We start from the raw sequence: 21,515 nt of genomic DNA, 5'->3' as shown, positions 1-21,515 counted from the left end.
TCCTAAAGGTGGAGCCTGAATTGGAAAGCCCTAAGCTTGCTTCAGCCTCACTGCACACATGAACGACCCCCTCCCTTTCTCTCCCACTCAACACAGCATATCTGAACCCAAGTCGGTGAGAGAGCCACCATGAGAAAAATACACTGATTAAAATATACATTGTGATAAAATGCACATAACGTAAAAAGTTACCACTTTAACCATTTTAATGTGTACAACCCAATGGCATTTAGTTCATGCACAATGTTGTGCAACCATCATATTTATTCACTTCTAGAATATTTTCATCACCCCTAAAGAAAACACTGTACCCATGAGGCAGTCACTACGCCCCATTCCACCTCATCTCAACCCCCTAGCAACCATTAATCTGCTTTCTATCTCTATGAATTGGCCTATTCTGGATAGTTCACGTAAATGGAATCATACAACACACGGCCTAGTGCGCCTGGCTTCTTGCACTCAGCATAACGTTTTCAAGGTTCATCCATGCTGCAGCATGTACTTCATTTCTTGGTTGAAAAATATTCCATTGTACAAAGGAATATGCCTTTGAATTAACTGCTAAGGAAATCATTCACGAACTTCAGTATTATTAGTAGTAATAATTAAGTGAGATAATCTATGTAAGGTCCCAGGTAGATACTAAGTGCTTAATTAACAACAGCTTCATTCTCATCGTCATTACCATCACTAAAAAAATTCCTCATAGCACTCCTCACTCGAGAATCACTGGCCTGGATGCCCCCTGAGGCCCTACACAGGCCCCAGCTTCTTCGAATAAGTGAATCAAAACATTCTGCCCGTGTACTACGTCTTCCCCCAGTTCTCCAGGATGTGTGAACCCTTCGGAGCACCTGAGAAGTAAACCATCCTGTTGTAGGCGGCAACAACACAAGCTAGCAAAACAGTGGGACCCCTCTTGTAAACCATCTTGCTCCTTGAATGTACCAAAATAGAACATTGCTGGGGAGACAGTGTAATTCTTCATTTTTCAAAATGACTCACAACAGGATTCCCTGAAATGGTTTTCCTGGTACACTTAAAACATAATTCAATTTACACCATCACTGTTTTAGCAACAGACCTTCTCCATAAAACAGTGCGCGGCTGTTAAAGAGTCGGGCTCTAATCCTGGACGACAGTGTTTGTTCCAAGTCAGTGGGACTGATGTTTGCTTTCCCCTCTCCTTGTAATCAGCAGGCTCCATCTGGAGACAGAAGTCCTGAGTCCTTACCCCACTTTCCAGCCCTGAGACTCTGAAGAGCCACCTCTGAGTGTCACTCTACTCTTGGGGAATAAAGAAGTCACAGCCACTTTCCCTAATAAGGCTGGTACCAGAATCAAAAGTGCCACAGAGAAGTGAATTCCTGTTACAGAACTAACGTAGGCTCTGTCCACAATTTGGGGCACAAGTCAACATTTGTGAAGCATTTCAAAACACTGTCCCACTTTGACGGGTAGCTTGAACTTCTTCCAGCTGGTCCCCTCACAGACCAAGATCACTCTCCCATCCCATGCAGGCCCCCCTATTGTCGGCATCCAGGTCTCCCAGTGGGCTCTCGGAGCTCCACTGGGGATGCACGGGGGCCCGGATGCCCGCTTCCACCTGTTTTCCGGGGGCTGTGGAGGCCTCTACAACCAAAGCAATCCTCCCCAAGTGCTCTGTGGCCAGTCCTCTCCCAACTCCCATAGCTTGTTTTCTTTAATTAGCTCTCTGTGGCAGGAGAAAAACGCGGCCCCACCCTCGAAATGAGCAGATCTGGGCCTCAAATGTACTCTGTGGTTTGCCTCTGTGCTGCCAAGCTGTTAGCCAGGGAGTGACAAGCTACCGGGGCTTAATAGGCAGGGGCCGGTGAGAAACCCTGCTACAGTAAGAGAGGCCTTTCTCTTCCCAACATCTGACGTTTCTCGCCCACAAGGCTGGGCTGCACCCCTTTCCGAGTCCCTGAAACCTGCGATTGTGGTTTGAGGAACAATTCCAAATTCTGCTGGTTTGCTTTCTCTTTTTTTCTCCCTCCTTCTTTCTTTTTTAACCTGCTCCTGGGACAGTTTATGGTACATCGCTGGTCTCAGAGATCAAGGACTGAGGCCCAAGCAAAGTAGCTGCTGCTTACCTCCTGACACTAGTGAGCAAGATTTAAATGAATACTGAGGATCCACCAGAGAGTTCTTCCCAACACAGCACCTTGAATTGAAGCTAAAGAAAGATTGCTACATACGTCATCTCAAATGGGCCCCAACCTGTAAGGCAGGCAGACCCATTTCACAGGTGAAGAAAGTGAGGCTTGGTGGGGAAGGGACTGTCAGAAGTCACGTGACTCGGGATGACAGAGGATGGAAGGACAAGGACCCAGATCTTCAAATTCCAAACACAACAATTTTTCTCTCATTCTGGTAACTTCTAAAAACACAGTCTAGGGACTTCCCTGATGGTCCAGTGGCTAAGACTCCACGCTCCCAATGCAGGGGGCCCGGGTTCAATCCCTGGTCAGGGAACTAGATCTCACATGTCGCAACTAAAGATCCCGCATGCCTTAACTAAGACCCAGTGCAGTCAAATAAATAAATATTTAAAACAAAAAAACAAAAAGCCACACAGTCTAAAGAGCTGCTTAGAAGTCTGAGGCAGAGGCTCCCCGGGCTCTCATACAGAATCTCTCAAGTTAGACCCTGAAGATGCTAATCCTTTGGTCCTAGAACATCTAAGGATTATTTCTGACCTTTTCACCATCATGACCATTGCTATCATATATTCAACACCATGTACCAGAACACAATGTTCGCTCCTTTCCCTGCACTCATTTCATACCATTTTACAGACAGGGAGACTGAGGGTCCAGGGGATTTGAACAACCTACCTAAGGTCCAATAACTAGTTAAGAGGTGGAGATGCGATTTGACCCAAGAATTCGGCCTCCAAGTAGCTCACACTCTTAACAGCTACACTACAACTGAGAGACTGAGGACTGCCCGATCAGAAAACCGATCCAGGAAGAAACGACTTGCCCCAGGACACCAAGCCAGAGCTGGGATTCCAAGTGGGGGTCTTCTCAGCCCACTACTGGCTTGCGCCCCTACACTAGGCTGCTCAACAATTTGCAAGAGTGAATGCACAGCAGGACCCCATAACATCTCCAACAAGGGTATGTTTGTAGCCTCTGAAATTCCTCAACTGTGATCTCTATCAACAACAGACCCACCATCACCTGGAACAGCCTGGAATCTTCAGAGTAAGTGCCAGTGCTCACTTATCCATATGTTGTTTCTTGGCTCTGCAACCCGGAAGAGAGTAGATCTAGCAAAGGACCTGTGTGTACAAGACCAGCCTGAGACCCCCGGTCCCAGGATGCTAGCCAGCGTCAGTTACGTAATTTGTGGGGTGCAGTGCAAAATGACAGTGTAGAGCCCTCTGAGCAAAAAGCAGGAAAACAGTATCATTAATGGTATTAAAATCTAACACTTTTCCCCTTTCTTCCAGAGTCTCTCTCTTGACTTGTGACAGTGGGTTTTTGTTTTGGTTTGTTTGGGTTTTTTTCCCTATTTAATATCATTCTAAGTCAAGAAATATTAAAATTTTAAATTATTGGCATGAATCTTGCCATTCATGTTTATATCGTGCAATGCCAAGTTCTGAATGCAAACAAAAGAGCATTTAACTAGTATGTGAAATCATCAAAATTGCACCATTTGTATTTCACGGCTTAGATACACATATACATCGTATGACTTACCAGAAAAAAAGCAACACTGCCTAAAACGAACTCCACTGTTTTCACTTCACTTCTTGATAGGTGCACATTCTACCAACACTCCCCCCTTGCTGCTTACTGATGAGTAGGGAAAAGCTGAAGGGAAAAGGCACTCTGGGCTGCCTGATCTTTCCTTTCCATTGTATGTCATCATTTTCAGGGTAAGGGATTAGCTAACACCGGGAAGCGACACGAGTAAGAAAGCATATGACGGGATTCCTTGGTGGTTGATGTTTCTTAGAATGACATCACCTTCTTTCTGTATCCCAAACAAGCTCTGGTTCAAGCTCAGGACTGTCAGAGTGGATCGCTCCTACCTCACATGCATGTCCACTGTCTATTGGGCTTCGCTTACAAAACACCAGCTCAAAGAAAATGAAGAATCTCAAGATGTCAACAACAGGCATTAAACCAAGCACAGAGCCCTCCTGAGCGTGGGGCTCTGTGACATCACATACCGCGTGCCTGTGAAGCTGGCCTTGATGCCAGGCATACCTGTGTCAAGGGCAGCCTCAAGACCACCACCAAGTCTATCCTCTCCTGTGCTGGCAGGTCGGTCTAAAGCCAAATTAGCTTAAGTCCCCACCCCCAGAGTCTGTGGGTCCAAGAAATGTTAGCAACAGGCTCCAATACTGAAACACAAAAAGGATCTGTATTACAAAGCTTACCCACCTCAGCACCTGATGGGCTGAAACACTTCCCTGGCATTTTTCACCCTTTCTGAGGCTGCCATATTGTGTGACAGTTCCTTTGTCAACACAGTAAAGCAGGTTAGGTGGGCAACCAGCATCTTTCGATCTGGTAAACACCAAGGGAAGGGAAGAAGGGACCAACCATGTACCGACTCTTAGCAAGGTGACAAACTGCGCTAAGCTTTGTATATGCATTAACTCAATCTCACAACAACCCTAAGAGACAGCAATCATTATTCCCATTTTACTGCTGGAGAAACTGAGGCACGAGAAGTGATGTGACTTGCCCAAGACCCGCCCAGCCAACTCAGGCTGTCTTCTCTGGGCTTATCACCAGCCCCCGCTGAGGCTGCTTGTAATATTGTGATTTATAGTAAGAAATATGTATTTGGAACGTAGCTCCTAAAATCCTTGTAATTTCCTATATAAGAGCCATAGGGGTATCTTTTGTTGTAATAGTTTTATTCCCAGTTCCTGAAATAGCTCCAGAGCCATAAAGGTGAAATGGGCATCTTTTAGTTATTCATAACACGCCCCTTTCGACCACACCTGAGTTTATGCAAAGCCTCCATGGATAAGGGGCCGGTTGCCAGGGAAACCAACCTTGTGCTTAGAAGGTAGGAACTTTCAGCCTTAGCCCCCCCAACTCTGCCCCCACCTCCAGAGAAGGGAGACAGGTTAGAGGCTGAATCAATCACCAACGGTCAATAATTTAATCAATCATGCCTACGTAATGAAGCCTCCATAAAAACCCAAAAGGACCGGGTTCAGAGAGCTTCTGGGTCGGTGAACACGTGGAGATGAGGGGAAAGCTGCATGTCCAGAGACAGCACGGATGCTTCAAGCTCCTTCCCACATACCTCGCCCTGTGCATCTCTGCCACGCGTCTATTCCCGAGTTATATCCTTTATAATAAACCAGTAGAATGTTTTCCTGAGTCCTGCGAGCCACTCTAGCAAATTAACTGAACCCTAGGAGGGGGCAGTGGGAACCTCTGATCAATAGCTGGTGGGTCAGAAGCACAGGTGTCAACCTGGACTTGTGATTGGCATCTGAAGTTAGGCGGGGGGGGGGGGGAGGGCAGCAGGCTTGTGGGACTGAGCTCTTATCTGTGGGATCTGATGCTATCTGCAGGTAGAGAGTGCCAGAATTGACTTAAACTGTTACTATCCAGCTGGTGTCCTGAGAATATGAGCATTGCTGGGTGTGGGGAAATCACCGTACCCCCCAGCCCAACACACACACACACACACACACACACACACATACACACACACACACACACACACACACACACACACACACACACACACACACACACACACACACACACACACACACACACACACACACACCCTAGTTATCGGAAGCATCAGGAGTGAAGTTTTCTGTGAGTAGTGTGGAGGGTAGAGGAGACACATGGAAGAGTTTTCTAGACACCCCTCCATGCAGCCCACATCCGCCCAGAGGCCGCTAGCAGAGCTGGGTTAAAACTCAAGTGCACTGAAGTCCAGGAAAGGAAAGAAAAAAGAGAGCGACCGACTCCAAAAGTTCTGGAACATTAAGTCAGTTGCAGCCTGCCAGGATTTAAATAAAGAATTACCGCGAAGGCCTCACTGAGATACCTCAGTGTAAGGTGTGGGGCAGGATCCTTACCTAGGTTAGCGCAGCCCCGTTTGTTTCCCTAAATGCCTGTAAAGCAGATCTCAGGTAATTGTGATCCTCAGATCATCCGGGCTATATTCGAAATACCGTGTATTTACTGAGTTAAAAGCTCAGGTCCTGCCTCCAACACAGTTATTTAGAGTCCTTAGGACCTGCCTGAGCAGGCCCGGTTCCATGTTAACACACCCTGCCCCGCCCTGCCCTGCCCCAGCTTTCTCCTCAGGGCAGCGATTCTGAGCAGAGCTTGCACAATAAGATTGTTTAGTGCTGAGTCTACGTTAGGAGATGGCTAGGTAGACGCCCTCAGTCCTGCCTGGGAGGAGCTAACCGGTGGGAAGACGGCCCCCACTGACCCCCAAGGGTGGGATGAATGGAAGCAGCGTGTCCTCCCGTCCCAGAGGCTTCACATCCCATCCTGGTCACTTCTAGTTGCAACCCAAACAGCAGGATAATGTTTGCTGGCTGGAGGATGACGCATCTTCTGACCTCCCCCGGATTTAGGCTGATTCACTGGACTTGTCACACCGCAGACCACCCAACGCCGGCCGCCTCAGGCAGACCTACTGCCTACCCTGAGGACCCCCAGAGGACGGCTGGGAAAGCTTATGGAAAACTGCCAAGTGCTGGTCACGCCTGGATCTAGGAAACACCTGGGGTCATGCAAAGAGCCCTGGACCAGAAAGGATGCGATCTGGACTCAGATTCCTGGCCTGGGTGACCTCAGGTAAACCATTTGACTCCTCTAAGCCTCAGCTTCCTCAGCCATTAAATATGGAAGGCACCCAGATCTGCAGGAGGATGCCGGCTGGTCCTCCCACTGGTCCAACAGGTTTCTCTCAGGTGCTGCCAGAGGCAATAAGATGGGAACACTGGCTGCTTGGGTCTCTGTTGGGGAGCCAGCCTCCCAGCCAGCTCCAACTGGCTTGTCAATTGCATCCACAATACTTGCAGGCCTGATATATCACCATAAGTCAGCAGGAGCCTTTACCCAGTTCCTCTTTCCCTTCTTAGTAATAGCAACTCTGTGGATGGCTCTGAGGCCAACTGGGCCTCTGTCTGTCCCCTCAGGACTGGGTTTGTTTACATCCTTCCTCTTCAGCTATCTGGGCCTTGGTTACTTCTTGTAAGACTCCCTCCTCGGTAAGGTTGCTGGGAGGATTGAGAGAGAAAGATGTGCGGAAGATCCCTGGCCTGGTGCCTTCCTACAGGTCACTGTTAGAACAAGGATGCACCCAGATGCCTGCCTTCGCTGGATGAAGCACCTCCTGCTTTGGGAGTAGAATAAGAGGTTTATGGAGATGGCAAGGCTGGCAAAGGGCCCCGGTGGAGGTGTGGACCCTAAAGCTTTATATTCAAGGGGTCCACTAAGGTTCAAGGCCGATTTCACATCCATCATCCCACCTGATCTGCACCATGGTCAGTGAGCGGGGACATTTTACAAATATGAAAAGTGCAGCTCAGGTAAGTGACATGCCCAAGAAGACACAGCCAGCACGGGAAACCAGGGGTCCTGGCCTGAGACCAGGGTCCTTTCCACGGCACCAAATGGCCAGACAAGAAAGAGTGACAAGATAGTGGTGATCACAGAGTCAGGTCAGCACCACTAATAAAAACGGGGTGGGGAGGGGAAGCTTGACTACAGATATGGAACTCTCAGCCCAAGATTCCTATTGCCTTAAAGCTCACTTTCGGGCTTCCCTGGTGGCACAGTGGTTGAGAATCTGCCTGCTAATGCAGGGGACACGGGTTCGCGCCCTGGTCTGGGAAGATCCCACATGCCGCGGAGCAACTAGACCCGTGAGCCACAACTACTGAGCCTGTGCGTCTGGAGCCTGTGCTCCACAACAAGAAAGGCCACGATAGTGAGAGGCCCGCGCACCGCGATGAAGAGTGGCCCCCGCTTGCCGCAACTAGAGAAAGCCCTAGCACAGAAACCAAGACCCAACATAGCAATCAAGCAATCAATCAATCAATAAATTAAAACTTTAAAAAAAAAAAAAAAAAAAAAAAAGCTCACTTTCAACCTCCTAAGTGTTCATCATTGACTTTTAGACTACACCCCTCAGGTACTGGCACCAGGGCCAATTTCCTATGGCCCAGAAGTGGGCTGCTATTGCCACATTTCCTTCCCCAAACCTCCAGAAGACCCAACATATAGGGAACATCATGCCCATTATTTCATTTAATCCTCATAATACCACCACTGGTATGACCTGATATTTTTAGCTGTTGAACAAAATAGAAAAGAATCACCCAGGGAAGTTAAGGGGCAGGAAAAAGGCCTGACCCTAGAGGTGTACAGCCCTGGAGTCTTGGGCCTTTTCTTCCACACCACACTTCTCTCTATAAAGACCCCTGACCAACAGTACCCTCAGTATCCTGTCCCCACCTTTAGTGAGGTGCAGGATCACCTGTAACAGTGGTTCTCAAATTTTAATGTGTGTCAGCATCCTCCAGAGGAAACACAGACTTCTTCTGGGCCATGCCCCCAGGGGTTCTGAGTAGGAAGGTCTGGAGTAAGGCCTGATACTCTAACAAGTTCCTGGGTGATGTTGATACTTTCTGGTTGGGGACCACAATTTGAGAACTGCTGATTTATCATCAATTTAAGCACTCTCCCAATGGTTAGGTTAACTCTGGTACACCTACTTGAAATAATGTGTAACTAAGAAGACCATGTGGAGACACAAGGAAATGCTTATGACAATGTCAAATTAGAACAGGAGGCTGGCACCCTAGGCTGGTCCAGGTGCTGTGTGTCCTCTAATCCCTTCCTCATCTTCCTGTCTTCTGCTCTGTATCCCCAGGGCTGACTCCTGACTTTCTAGGCCTCATGTCAGGGGGCTACTGGGGGGTTTGGACAACAGCAGGAACTTGTGGGACAGTGGAAGGTGGGGGGGAAGGGAGCGGCCAGGACATTTCTCCCCTCTCTCCCTTTCTGCCTTGGGTGGGCATTTCTAACAGAAGCAGCTGCATCTGCTCTACATAGGCCCACCGCTGACCCTGACCCTGGGCTCTGGTCACACCACCTCTTCCCTTGGTCCCTCCAGCCTATAGGCAGCAGTGATCTCCTGCCACTAAGCTCTGGGTCACCTCGCCTTTCCATGTTTGGCTTCTCAGCTTCTTTATCACCTGTGTAACAAAGGCCTGTATTAAATTCCCTTTGTGGTAAATACTTGATGGTGTTCCTGCTTTCCTGTTTAGACTTACTAACATACTCTGATTACAGCTACACAAAAATGCTTATGCCAACGGACAACTCTAGAAGGTGACATGGAAAAATTAAAAGAGGTAACAATATGAAGGTTGTCTTCCAAGAATGTAAGAAGAGTGTCAGTTATTTATTATCAATTACTAATATTAAAACTGGTACCAAGCACATGGTTTAAGAGAAAACAAAGTGAGTCTTGATAAGGAAAAGGTTGGGGAGCCAGGAGCCCATGACAACAAATCTAAGGAGACCAGTCGCTGTACCTTCATTTCTAAAAACACCTTCTTTTGCAGAAACCATGGCCACAGCCACAATGATACTAGCAGTTCCCCCTGAAAGTACCGGTGGTTATCTGGGGGCAAGTGACTCACTTGTTAATGAGGTCACATAACGTATCACCACAATGTTGGTCTCCGGGACAGGGCGGGTCACACTGGGCAACACCCCAAACCACCTTCAGCCCTCACTACCGTGGAGGCAGCTCCATCTCAGGTCAGGCTCTGAGCTGGGACCCATCTGAGCAATCCCTTTGGAGGAGCCAAGGGCCCGGGGACTGCTGGGAGAGCAGGAAGAATGAAAAAGGATGTTCAGAAACTCAGAGGATTCTGTTCAGCCACATCCACCAAGCACCATGGCAGCAACGTGTGTGTGCCTGGGGTGCCAGGGTGCGGAAGGGGGATCTTATTTTCCCACCACTTGTAGGGTTTCTCTCTCCCAAAGGGCACAACTAAAATCAAAAGCAAGACTCCACAAAACCAGATGGTAACAATATAAGAAATTATGCTGGATTCCTGCACTGAACTCAAAGCTGAACACTGCAGCAGATAATCAAACGCTCAAGTGGAGAAGGAGGTTCTTGGCCTTGGACCAAACACAGTTTGGTGGTCTGTTTATAATATTTTAGCCTGACAACACTGCACAAAATGGACCACGAGGCTCACCACTGTAATGGGTTACTTTCAACCCCAAGCCAAAGATGATTTAAAGCCCTAGGGAAATGGGGGTGGGGAACGCAGCAGAGAGAAGCATCAAGGGCTTTACGAGAAATGTACGTCTACTCTCCAAAACTCTGAGTGGAACATTTCAGCGTCAGCACCATGCTTACCATCGAGCATTCTTGGAAAACCAGGATGGTTCACATCAGGCAAGCATCAAAAAGTGTTTACCGCTCTGCCCCATCCTCCCACCCGTTCTCCTCTCCCTAAGAACCTGACATCAGAGGCCTTACACTTTCATCCCTGGGTGCTGGCTGACTCCATAAGAAAACTACCTACTCGGGGACAGGGCTATCGGCCAGGATGTGAACTAACAAGAAAAGCTACCCCGGGTTCAGGCAAAGCACAAGCAAACAAACAAAACACCCCGGCAGGGGGATCAAGAGACCTGCTCGAACTCTAGCTTTGCCGCACATTCACTGTGATCGTGGGCAAGTCCCTGTTCCTCTCAGGGCCTCAGTTTCCATCTGTTGAAGGGGTTGGACTAGATAACCTATCAAGTCACTTCTGACCCGGGGAGTACCTACTGTGTATGACCCAGACTGTGGCAGGGACCCCACGCTTCTGAAGGACAGAGTGAGTACCCTCAAGCTGAGGTTCAAAGTGTTGCAAGTGTCCCCAGAGCCCACAGCTACTAAGTCGCAGAGTTGGGATTTTCAGCAAAATCTGTCAGACTCCAGGTCTTCCTACTACCCCAGGAGAGGCGCCCTGCTCTGAAGTGCCGTCTTCCTTGCACACGCCCTGCCAAGTCGGCCTCGCGGTAGTGTGAGCCGAGCAGGGTGAACCCCGATTCCAGCCACTCCCAAACAGCCTGTCCCCACTCCCTCGGGGTAGCCCTTCGCTCGGCCTATCTGTACCTCCGCCTCACACTTGGGGGTCCAGGCTTCCACTCAGGGTAGGACATCCACAGTCAGGCCCTCCAGGGGAGGGTCAGGTCAGGAACCATGTCCCTGTGCGGCTTCGGAGGCAACAACAGCAAAACTCAACGCCTCCAACTGCTGGTTTCACCACCCCCTGCTCCGCTGGACTCTCACTTCCCCATCCAGCTGGTGCTACCCGCTTCCCACTGGGCCACTGACCAGCTGGGGGCCTCGGGCTGAGTCACTCAGCATCTCCAGGGCTCCCTTTGCTCGTCTGGACTAGCATCTACCTCCAGAGATTGTCACAGAGATGAAATAAAATCAGGTAGGTGACAGCACTTTGTAAACTGTAAAATACAGTACATGAAAGGTCATGGTGGTGTCTCCCCTTCCCAGTGACAGCGGTTGGAAAAGAGTCTGTTATCGTCGGAGGGATATACCGGGAACCCTGGCGAGCACACACACCTCGTGCATTTATTTGTGAGGCCACTCGGTGCGGTAAAAGAACGACCCCGTCGAAGAACTGGAGGAAGGGCCTCTGTCGCTGCTTCTCCACTAACACAGAGACTGTCCCCGTCACCTACGAGACAGGGGTGAGACCACTTCCCTGCCTCCCCCAGGGCTGCTGTGAAGACAGGACCATGGGAAAGCGCTCTGCAAACCCTCAAGTATGCTCCACGTCCCCTCCCCACCCCGCCCGCAGGAGGGGGCAGACGAAGGTCACAGACAGGAGGACACTTGGCTGCTTTTCCTGCTATTCAGAATCACCAAGAGGCTCACAGGGAGAAGAAAGCGGGGGAAAGGACAGCGCATTGAAAAAGCAGCCAGGGAGCAATGGTGGTCAGGCAGGCAGAGCTGACCGGGAAGGGGTGTGTGGTTTTCAGGGTCTCTGTCTCATCTCTCTGGGGGCTCCTAATCTGATGTCTTCAGAAGTACAAAAACAAAACAAAAGCAGCCATTTCCCCCAGCCAAAAAAAAAAAAAAAAAAAAAAGCCTACCTTGCAAGAGAAAGTTGTTGGCTGTGCTCACAACTCAAGACTGTTTGCTGTGTGTCAAATGCTCTCCTGGCGTCTCCTGGGAGCTCTGCGCGGCCAGGTGCTGAGGGTCCCTGAGGAAGGGCCTGCCCTTCTCGGTTCACTGGGCTCTCTCTGTCCGGAGAAAGGTCACCCCGACAGAGGTCTGAGCGGCCCTGTCCACGCGGCGTGCTCCCAGGTGCTGACGGACGCCAGGTGTGAACCGCTGCGGGAGCTGCTCCCCTCCTCCCCCCAGAACAGCTGCTCCCTCAGTTCATTGAGGGGGATCCTGAAACAGCCTTCCTAGCTGCGCCCAACTAGAAGGTGTGAAAAAGCAGCAGAACACCGCCTGTGTTCCCTTCATTCGAGCCTGCCCCCGCGATGCAGCCCGACAGCTCTGCTGCTCTTGTGAGTTTTCTCCCCACTCCGCTCCCCCACGGATGTTCACCCTCACTGATGCATTTCACCTGGCCTCCACCCCCGTGTTTCCGCAGTGGGCTTCCCCAGCTCCTGCCCGCCCCTCCGCCTTCCACCCCCGCCCACAGGTAAAGCAAAGAACAGGGGGATCCAGCTAGCCTACCGGGCGAGGCTGTTCTCACTTAGCAACAGCTGAGCCTCGTGTGTGCCCAGTCTCCAAGCCACAGTCTCAGAGAATTAGTTCCAGGTTTGGGGCTCTGGGCACTTCTGATTTCCAGAGCAGAAGCATCAACATGGGCAAATGGGGAACAGAGAAAACAAACGCCAGAGCAGAATTACATATAGATGATGCCTCCCGCGATAAAGGCGGTAACAGGGGAGAAACTAATAAATGCATATCCCCTCCCACCTCGAACTCCAGGTCTCTTGTTTTTTTTCTTCTAGATGAGCTCCAGCAATCACCGCTGAGCCGTCAATCAGCTGGGCCAGAGGAACTCTAAGAACTCTGATCGAAACCATGGCTTCCCAAGGGCCTGGCTTTCTCCCCGCCCACCCCCCCCCCCCTTCAGGCAGAGCTGGCATCACAGCAAAACAATTTCAAAGCACAGAGACCATAAACACCAAATTAAAAGGTAAAGTAAAAAGGGAAGAGATGTTTACTGGAAACTTAAGTTCTACTGCCCGGAAAATATAGGTCTTTTTTTAAACACACATACACCAACACACACATATATATAAGGCCTCTGCCGCCCACCTCGAGAAATATGTACTTTGCACTATATATGGCTTTCTTATCTGCCCCGATTATGCTCAGCTTGTGACCGTGAAGCCTGAAATAATTACCCACAGAGAAATAATAGCCTTGGCCACAGTCAGGGCCTAACAAAGCCAGTCCTGCATTTACCGATGATCACACAACTCGCTCACAGGACAAACTTGAGTTCGCTGATGCACAGATAATCATTCCCATCCATACCTGAAATGCAGCCACTGCTGAGAGGGTGCCAGGTGGCTACTGGAACCAAGAACAATCATCTTACATGATATTTCTGGGTCCAGAAAGAAAAGGCTTTCAAGCTGAAACTACGCAGGAAATTAAGGTGGGCAGATGGTAATCATCAAAGCAGAGGGCTGGCAAAGACCACCCCTCACAGGAGAAGGAAAAAGCTAGAGGAAAATTGACTCCTGAAAGCAGAGAATTTTGATGGGAGCAAGAACATAAAGTCGTTCCTACTAGCAATGGGGTGCCCCTCGGGGCTGCTCCCCGAAGATAATCAACATCGTGTTAGAAGTGAGGAGACAGGCACAATTCACTAGTGGGGCCCATGTGTCTCCCTTTCACTAGCTCAGGTCCACATCCCTTGATGCATTTGTCCCGTCCCACCCATTCCATGGCCCCTCCTTCTGAACCCCTGGGTACTCACCATGTGCCCACAGCACGGAAGACCTTCATACTATGCCACACTTGTGTATTCAAACCCCAAGTCAGACTGTAAGCTCTCTGAGGGCAGAGGCCATATCTGCCATTTCTCTGAGTGCCTTGCTTCATAAACATTTAGTGACTTGACGGATTCCCCATTTGCCTGAGAAATAATAACCTCCATCTGGCATCTTTGTCTACACCCACATCTCAAACCTTGTCACTGTAAAAGCTCCTCGACCCTGCTCCCCATCTGCGAGGCCCTTCGGGGCTAATCAATACTGACAAGTTCTCCTCCCTCCTGAAGCTCATTTCACACCCATTAAGTAGTCAGCTTCACAATCCCACCACCATCACAATATGCCCTCCCCTCTGCCTGAAAAGATATTAGAATTGAGCTGTCCTTTCCCATTAATGTTTAATCTGGACAGCTGTGTCGCCTCAGATTGCTTTGGCTGTAGGGATGGAGGCCCTGCAGGGAACCATGAACAACTGACTGGGCATAAACGGAAGTGTTTCGATGCTACGGCTGATGAGGGTGGTACCATCCTCTCAACCAAGGGCAGGGACACTCACCAAGGCACAGGAAACAGCATAGCACGTACTTTCACAGCCCCTCACATCCACCAGGGCATCGCCAAGGATCTGACACTAAGGTATGCCAGCGTTGGCTGAGGCCTCTGACTTAGCTTCATGAAAAAAGTGCGGCTGCGTGTTACGGTCTGTTTAATCCACTCCTGCTCCACCCCTGCCCTTGCTCCACCACCCACCCCCCCCACTTAGTACTCTGAGTTTCCCAAGCAGAAATAATCAACTACAGATGGTTCTACTCCTTCAGAGATGTTTGAGAAACCACTGACCCAGAGACAGGAGAAAACTGGGGATCCAAACCTCAGGGCAACTCACCATCAACAGCTGTGATTACCAAATCAACATGCTTCTAGAATCTAGAACTTTTTTTCTGTGTACCTGTGCTTTTTTTTTTTTTTTTTTTTAAACCAACCACTATCACTTTTCCCCTAAAAGAGATGCCCGGAACACTGCACCACAGCTTTACTTAAGATCTAGGGCTGTTGATTCTCAATGCTGGCCACACCCCAGAATCACCTGGATAACTTTAAAAATACTGATTCTCAGGCCCCACCTGTAGAAATTCTGAATTGGTCTGAGGTGTGGTATGGGTATCAGAATTTTTATAAGTAACCAAGGTTGAGAACATTCCATGGTGAGCCCGACCACCAAATGTGGTCATTAGGAAGCAGGAGTCCCAGCTGCCGCAGCTTACCCCGCACCGCAAAGCTCTTTCCATCCTGTCTTCAACGGCGGGCCCCAATCTCCAGCCCCCAGAGTGATTGTACAGTGATCCTGAAACTATCCGAATGAGTAACAGCGTCGGTCATTTCTTGGAATGCAAGCTCCAGAATTAGAATGTTTAAGGTGCAGAAACTTTAAAATCCTGCTAAGCCAACGCCTTTGGTTTGTCAAGGAGGAAACCAGGGGCCGGGGTAGCAAAGTGACTCACCCAAGGTCACGAAGCTGGTTCACAATGGGGCAGGCCTAGAACCGGGGTCTTCCACCTCTAGTTCTCTCTCCTGCACACCACCCAGGAGACCCTGGGGTGACAGACTCTCGAAAAAAGCAGGGTCACAGGAATGGCCACTGTTTACTTCTTGTGTGCTTTCAGTGGCCAGCCTCTCATTACTTCATCTCTAGAAGGCTCTGTCTCCTGACTGGCCTGAAAACAGCTGAGGACAAAGATGGTTCTTCTCTTTAAAGATTCCTGAGCGTGCTGGTCAAATCATAATCCTCAAAGAATATACTTGCTGGCTGGCTGGGGTTCATGGAAAAAGCCATTAGCAAGAAGAGTCTACCCCAGTTTTGAAACAGCACTCTGTTGAGCTGCGGGTGTGAGAGCCCGAAAGCCAGCAGTGGATTCTGGTTTCTTGTGGATAAGAGAGAGTTGATTGTTGGTTTCAAAATCTCTAACCAACCTGTGAACATGTTTCCCTTCCTTCCTGTATTTTTACAGCACCACGGCTGCAACGCAGCTGGTCCCAGAAGCACAGGAAGCCTGTGCTTTGGGCTAAATGAGAATTCCTCTTTGCCTGAAGGCTGATTTCCCCTAGCCCGGGAATAGAAGCCTGGCAGCTCCAGGCAACAGAAGTATGTATGACCGTCCAAATCCACAGGCCATTTACACCTCCTGGACCACAGTGTCTGGCGGTACTGCCGCCACCACCACCAACCGAAGATGCTCAGTAAGTATCTGGTGAGTTAAACCATTACTATAATAGGATTAAATAAGGAATGGGCTGCCTCTGAAGGTAGAGCATCAGATGAAAAATTACATTTGCCTCCCAGGAAAATATGTGCATCGAGAAAAGAGTGAAAAGCCGGAAGTCAAGGGAGGGCAGAAAGGTGTCATGAAATATTAGAGCTGATACAGACCTCTGAGGTTCTCTCTTGGAGCTTGTCATTTTCAAGATGCAAAGACCAATACCCAGAGAAGCCAAGCTGACCTTCCTGAAGTGAGAAAGCCAAGCTCCACCAAAGAGTGGCCAAGGGCCCTCAGCCTCATCAGAGAAACGGGATGCCAAGGTTCCTTTGTGTTCACGTGTCTGTTCTCTGGCTGATTCAACACTTCACTGACCCTGAGGACTGCGATCATGATGAAGATGAAGACTAGTGTCGGTCGTGGAAGGATAGAAAGAAATGGCCCATGTTCAATTCCAGGCGCTGCTGGGATGTTCAGATGTGGACGCCCAGAGAACAGCTGAAGCTGAGGGTCTCTGACTGTGCAGAACTACAGATCTGGAAGTCAACCCCCCAGTGAAACCCAGAGAGAGAGAAGCACTTTGAGCTGCAATTCTGAACTGTGATACCCAGCTGGGTTGAACGAGGTCCAGCATGTGGTTTGATTTTCTCGTCACTGAAGTTAAGGCTGATAGGCAAAAAATAAAAATAAAAAACACAGTGGTCAAAAGGCGACATTCAAAAAGATTGCTCGATCAAAGTCCCTTTGTGAGTACTGTTCTTTCACTCTCCTCTGAATGGTAACCACTTCCCACATGAGCCCCAGTAAGGCAACCGTGCAGCCCACAAAAGAGATAGAAATATGACCACACTTCCCTCTTATAAACAGGTGACGGTAAACATCTGAGACCACTGGTCCACAGCCGCGGTTAAACAAAGGGTCGGGGGACCCCCTGGAATGGCTGTCATGGCCTCCATCTCCCCACATACTAACTCTCTGAGTGGGGACCTTGGACCATTAACTTCAGAACTCAAGCTGGTCAAACAGAACCAGCCTCACCCTGGAACCACTTCATTGGGTTTCACGCCCAGGCTCACCTGGCCACTCTCCTCCTGGAGACTCAAGAATTTTCAAGGAAAGTAGCTGCTTTGGTTCCCGGCCCTGTGCTCAGAGATGCCACTCTGTGTGGGCCTAGTGCAGAGAGCAGGAGGGCACCGGCATCACGTGTGCGCTGAAGTGTGCAATCCCCCCACTCCCACCTCCTGGATCAGCTGTAGCGATAGAGTCTCCTTTTTTTTTTTTTAACAAGAAAAGCCAAAACTGCAACTTTTTCAATCAAGCAAGAAAAACAGGCAAACCTGAAACAAACATCTTTAATTAGCTTTGAGATGTTTCCCTGGGGGTCCTGAGTTAGCCTAGATCAATAGGAAAATAAGGGCCCATGAGGCCCTGGGACAGGCTCTGTTTTCTCTGAATTGGAATGAAAAAGCATTTGCAGACCTTAAGTCAGTTATTAGCTGACTGCGACAGGAAGACTCCAGGGTATTCCGTGTCTGCAGAATGTTCCATCAGAAAATGACCCCAAAATTCTATAAACTGGCCAGCAGTTTGTTTTTAACCACCAAACATTTATAGAATTCTTATTTCTTCGTCTATATGCTTTCAGAGAAAGTTTCCAGCAGCTTCAAAGCCAGTGAGACACACAAAGACGCTAAACATGCAATTAAATTTCACAGAGTTTCGAAGCTAAAATACCGCAAGAACCTTTAGAAAATTTCCCCTGGGGGCAGGAGGCGCTTAGCTCTGTACCCTGCCCCCACTCCATACTCAAGGGCAAATTTTTAATCTTCATTTTGTCAACAGGAAAACAAGACTGGTAGTGGGGCAGAGACAGAAATCCGAACTTCTTGAAAGACCTGGCTTAGGTCAGAAAATGTTCAGGCACAGCGTTCAGAGGCCCTGAGGGTCCCCTCAGTGAGTCTCACTTCCATTTGTCCCCCTGAGCCCCAATTTCACACCTGTTCCTAAGGTGCCCCACAGCAGACTGCTACAACCCACATGGTTGAATATTCTGAACACAAATAATAGTCTCTCCATCTTGACTGTAAGCTCCCTGAGGGCAAGATCTGGTCCCTGATTGGTTTACCAACATAACCTCTGAAATCAGCAAGACATCAGATAAGTATTCAGGAGTCTACTGAGAAGAAGGAAAACAGTAATCAACAAGTATTAATTGACATTTACTAAGTGCCTAGCAGGTACTGGTGAGCCAAAGAAATAGCCTGGATCTTTGACATCAAAAGGCTTATTACCATCCATTATTTCTGCCATGACTGAATGTGACAAAATACTGGCCAGTGAGATAGCAGGAGGCTTCTGGGAAAGATTTCCTTCCTGGATTAAGAGACCCCCAAGGAGAAGCAGGCTTCTCTGCCGCTAGAGGCAACCGTGTAGAGACGGTAACTCTTGGAGCAGCTGTGGCCGTCACTGGATCATGAAGGCTGAAGATGGCAGGGCAGAAAGATGGAAGGCTCCCAAGTCCTTGCTGGTGCCCGAAACCTCCCTGCCTCCAGACTTCTTAGAGGAGATAATAAGCCCTCACACTGGTGAAGATGTTAGTTGGGTTTCAGGTTACTTGTAGCCCAAAGCATCCTAATACAGTGAGTCTGGCCCCTGGTCCCAGAGTATGGGATGGATCAGAGAGGGAAGGAGCCCACTGGCTTACTGCAGTATCCAGGCGTGAGAAACTGAGGGCCTCCACTAAGGAGGAGAGGGTGGCAATGGTGAGGAGAGCCGGAACTCAAAAGATACAAAAGCACAGTCCAGCCTTACCCACAAGATGGCCTAGTCATCTCCGTGAAGCCCAGGGCCCAGTTCCCACGCTGACTCTCTGATGAACTGGAACATAAATAATTAATATTCCCTGCCCATACTCACCCACACACATGCCTCCTTGTGTCTCTGGGGTTAAAAAAAAAAAAAAAGGAAATGCATCTTGTTCTATTTATAAGACACAGCACAGCCACAAAGGATGACGACCAGAGTCGTATCAGCTGAAGTTCTCCAAGCAAGTGCCAAGTTTGGTTTGAATTTACACTTCACTTTTCTCAGCCTGTAACCAGTCCTCTTTGTCACTCCAGCTGCTCTCCTTGGAGTTCATCAGACAGGGCCTCGCTCATGGCAAACAGTTTGGTTGCAGAGTATAGAGAGCTCAAGTCCCTCTCCAGACTTCCAACAGATTATTTGGGGCAAGAGAGGAAGCATGAGGCTTGGACGATCGCAGAAACGTGTCCCGTGAACATGGGGCAGGAGTGAAGCTGTGCAAAGCCTTTCCATGTTCTCTACGGAGTTCCATTGACAGAGGGGGTTATTTAGGGCCACATGCCCTGGCACATTCCATGCATTTACCACCATCAAAGAGAGAAAAAAAGGCATGCTTGCTGTTATTTTTAATTCCTTCCTCAATGCCTTCCCAAACTCTTCAGCAGAAGGTTTATCCACTACACCCCCACCAGCTCCCAGCCAGTAATATCTTTGAGGCCTCAGCAAAAATGGAGCAGGGGAGCAGGAGAGGTCAGCTCACAGAAGAAGACTCTGCTCCTGGACATTAAATCCCATCTCAGCTGCACTGCACCTAGGGGCACCTCCTGGGCTCCGAAGGGACATGGCCTGATGAGGATGCAGATGTTCTAGAGCCAGGTGAACACCCTACCACCCCCTCACTGCCATCCTCACGTCCCCCGCCTCCACCTCCCACTTCTCCCCCTTCCCTTCAGAGTGGCCATCAGCAGAGCCAAAGGTTCCCCAACTCCTACTGCAGCTAAGTAAGCTCTGGTGCTAACTTGACTATTTTAGATTACCTCTAAGGTCTCATCCAGTTTTAAATTATGTTGCCAACCTGCTGAATGATCTTAGGCAAGTCCCCTCACTCGGAATAGCAGTAAATAATCCAGACAGTCCCTGACACTTTAGCAGTGGCAGAGAAAGCTGCTGATGTAATCCTCCCAGTTTCCTTGGTCAGGTATCGTGATCACTGGCACAGAGGCAGGGTGACTTAGAATGACTATTTTATCCAGGTTTGCCTGGACAGTCCAGGTTGATGCCCATTTTCTGGCCATCACTAATGACAGCACTGCCCTTTTACACTCTTTCTAGAAGTGTCCTGGTTTGTTTAATAAATTACATAGTCACCCCTGATTCTAGAAGGGGCAGAGCTTCAGAGGCAAATCCAGCTCCATCTCTTACCATGAGACCTACGGCAACTTTCCTAAGCAAGTTCATGGATTTTGTTGTGAGGATGAGAACAGCAGCCCATTCTTGGGGAGCCTTGGGGCAGGCAACTGGGTGTCAGGAACCAGACCTGAATTCAGATTCCTGTTCTGCCGCTGACCCCTCAAAGCCTCAGCCTCCTCTTTTTTTTTTTTTTAACTTCAAACCGTTTTTATTTATTTACTTATAGCTGCGTTGAGTCTTTGTTGCTGTACGCAGGCTTTCTCTAGTTGCGGCGAGTGGGGACTACTCTTCGTTGCGGTCCGTGGGCTTCTCGTTGCGGTGGCTTCTCTCGTTGCAGAGCACGGGATCTAGGCGTGTGGGCTTCAGTAGTTGTGGCACGTGGGCTCAGTAGTTGTGGCTCGCGGGCTCTAGAGCGCAGGTTCAGTAGTTGTGGCGCACGGGCTTAGTTGCTCCGCGGCACGTGGGATCTTCCCGGGCCAGGGCTCAAACCCACGTCCCCTGCATTGGCAGGCGGATTCTTAACCACTGCGCCACCAGGGAAGCCCCTGCTTCCTCTTCTATAAACATGGATTACTCACCCTTCGCAGGAGATGGGTAAAGAAGACCAACCAGTTGATCAATGGCCCACCTTGGTGTCTGGCATATAGTCAGCAGCCAGTCCACACTGCATGTGCCAGGATCACTCCCAGGTGAGAGGGCTCAGGTGATCAGCCACAGGTCAGCACAGCTGACCCAAATCCTCAGACAAGGCCACGAGCACCAACTCACCTAAGCTTCTGGAACCAGACCCTGCAGCACACACGCCCTGAGTTCATATTCCTATTGAATTTGTGCATCATGAATGATTTTCTCTAAGGCGGCGGTGAAAATCTGGGTGTGAGCTTGGAAGCCTTAACTCCATCTCTGTCAGGAAGGGCTTTTAGCAATACTATAGAGTTGTGCTTCATGAAGAAATAATGAGTGACACTGCATAATATTTTACAGTCTGCAAAGAGCTTTTAAT

At 49.3% G+C, this 21,515-nt stretch overlaps 1 protein-coding gene across 3 annotated transcripts in view; it reads right to left on the bottom strand.

The window, feature by feature from the left end:
* SMAD3 (SMAD family member 3) overlaps positions 1-21,515 on the bottom strand; it is a 120,325-nt gene that overhangs the window by 86,618 nt on the left and 12,192 nt on the right. The window contains exon 2 of one of the 3 annotated variants that reach the window (XM_082447483.1): positions 16,474-16,966. The exons of 1 other annotated variant lie outside the window; for it this stretch is intronic. In XM_082447483.1, the coding sequence (XP_082303609.1) occupies positions 16,474-16,502 (29 nt within the window). In that variant the 5' untranslated portion in view covers positions 16,503-16,966. Of the gene's footprint in view, positions 1-14,601; positions 14,769-16,473; positions 16,967-21,515 lie in introns of those variants that run through there. One more of the 3 variants, XM_082447484.1, reaches the window with a different exon arrangement.

Source organism: Balaenoptera physalus (assembly GCF_965194825.1).
Source record: "Balaenoptera physalus genome assembly, chromosome: 2".
NCBI lineage: Eukaryota > Metazoa > Chordata > Mammalia > Artiodactyla > Balaenopteridae > Balaenoptera > Balaenoptera physalus.
Note: the sequence above shows the minus strand (reverse complement) of the source record. Positions and strands in the feature narration are given on the sequence as shown.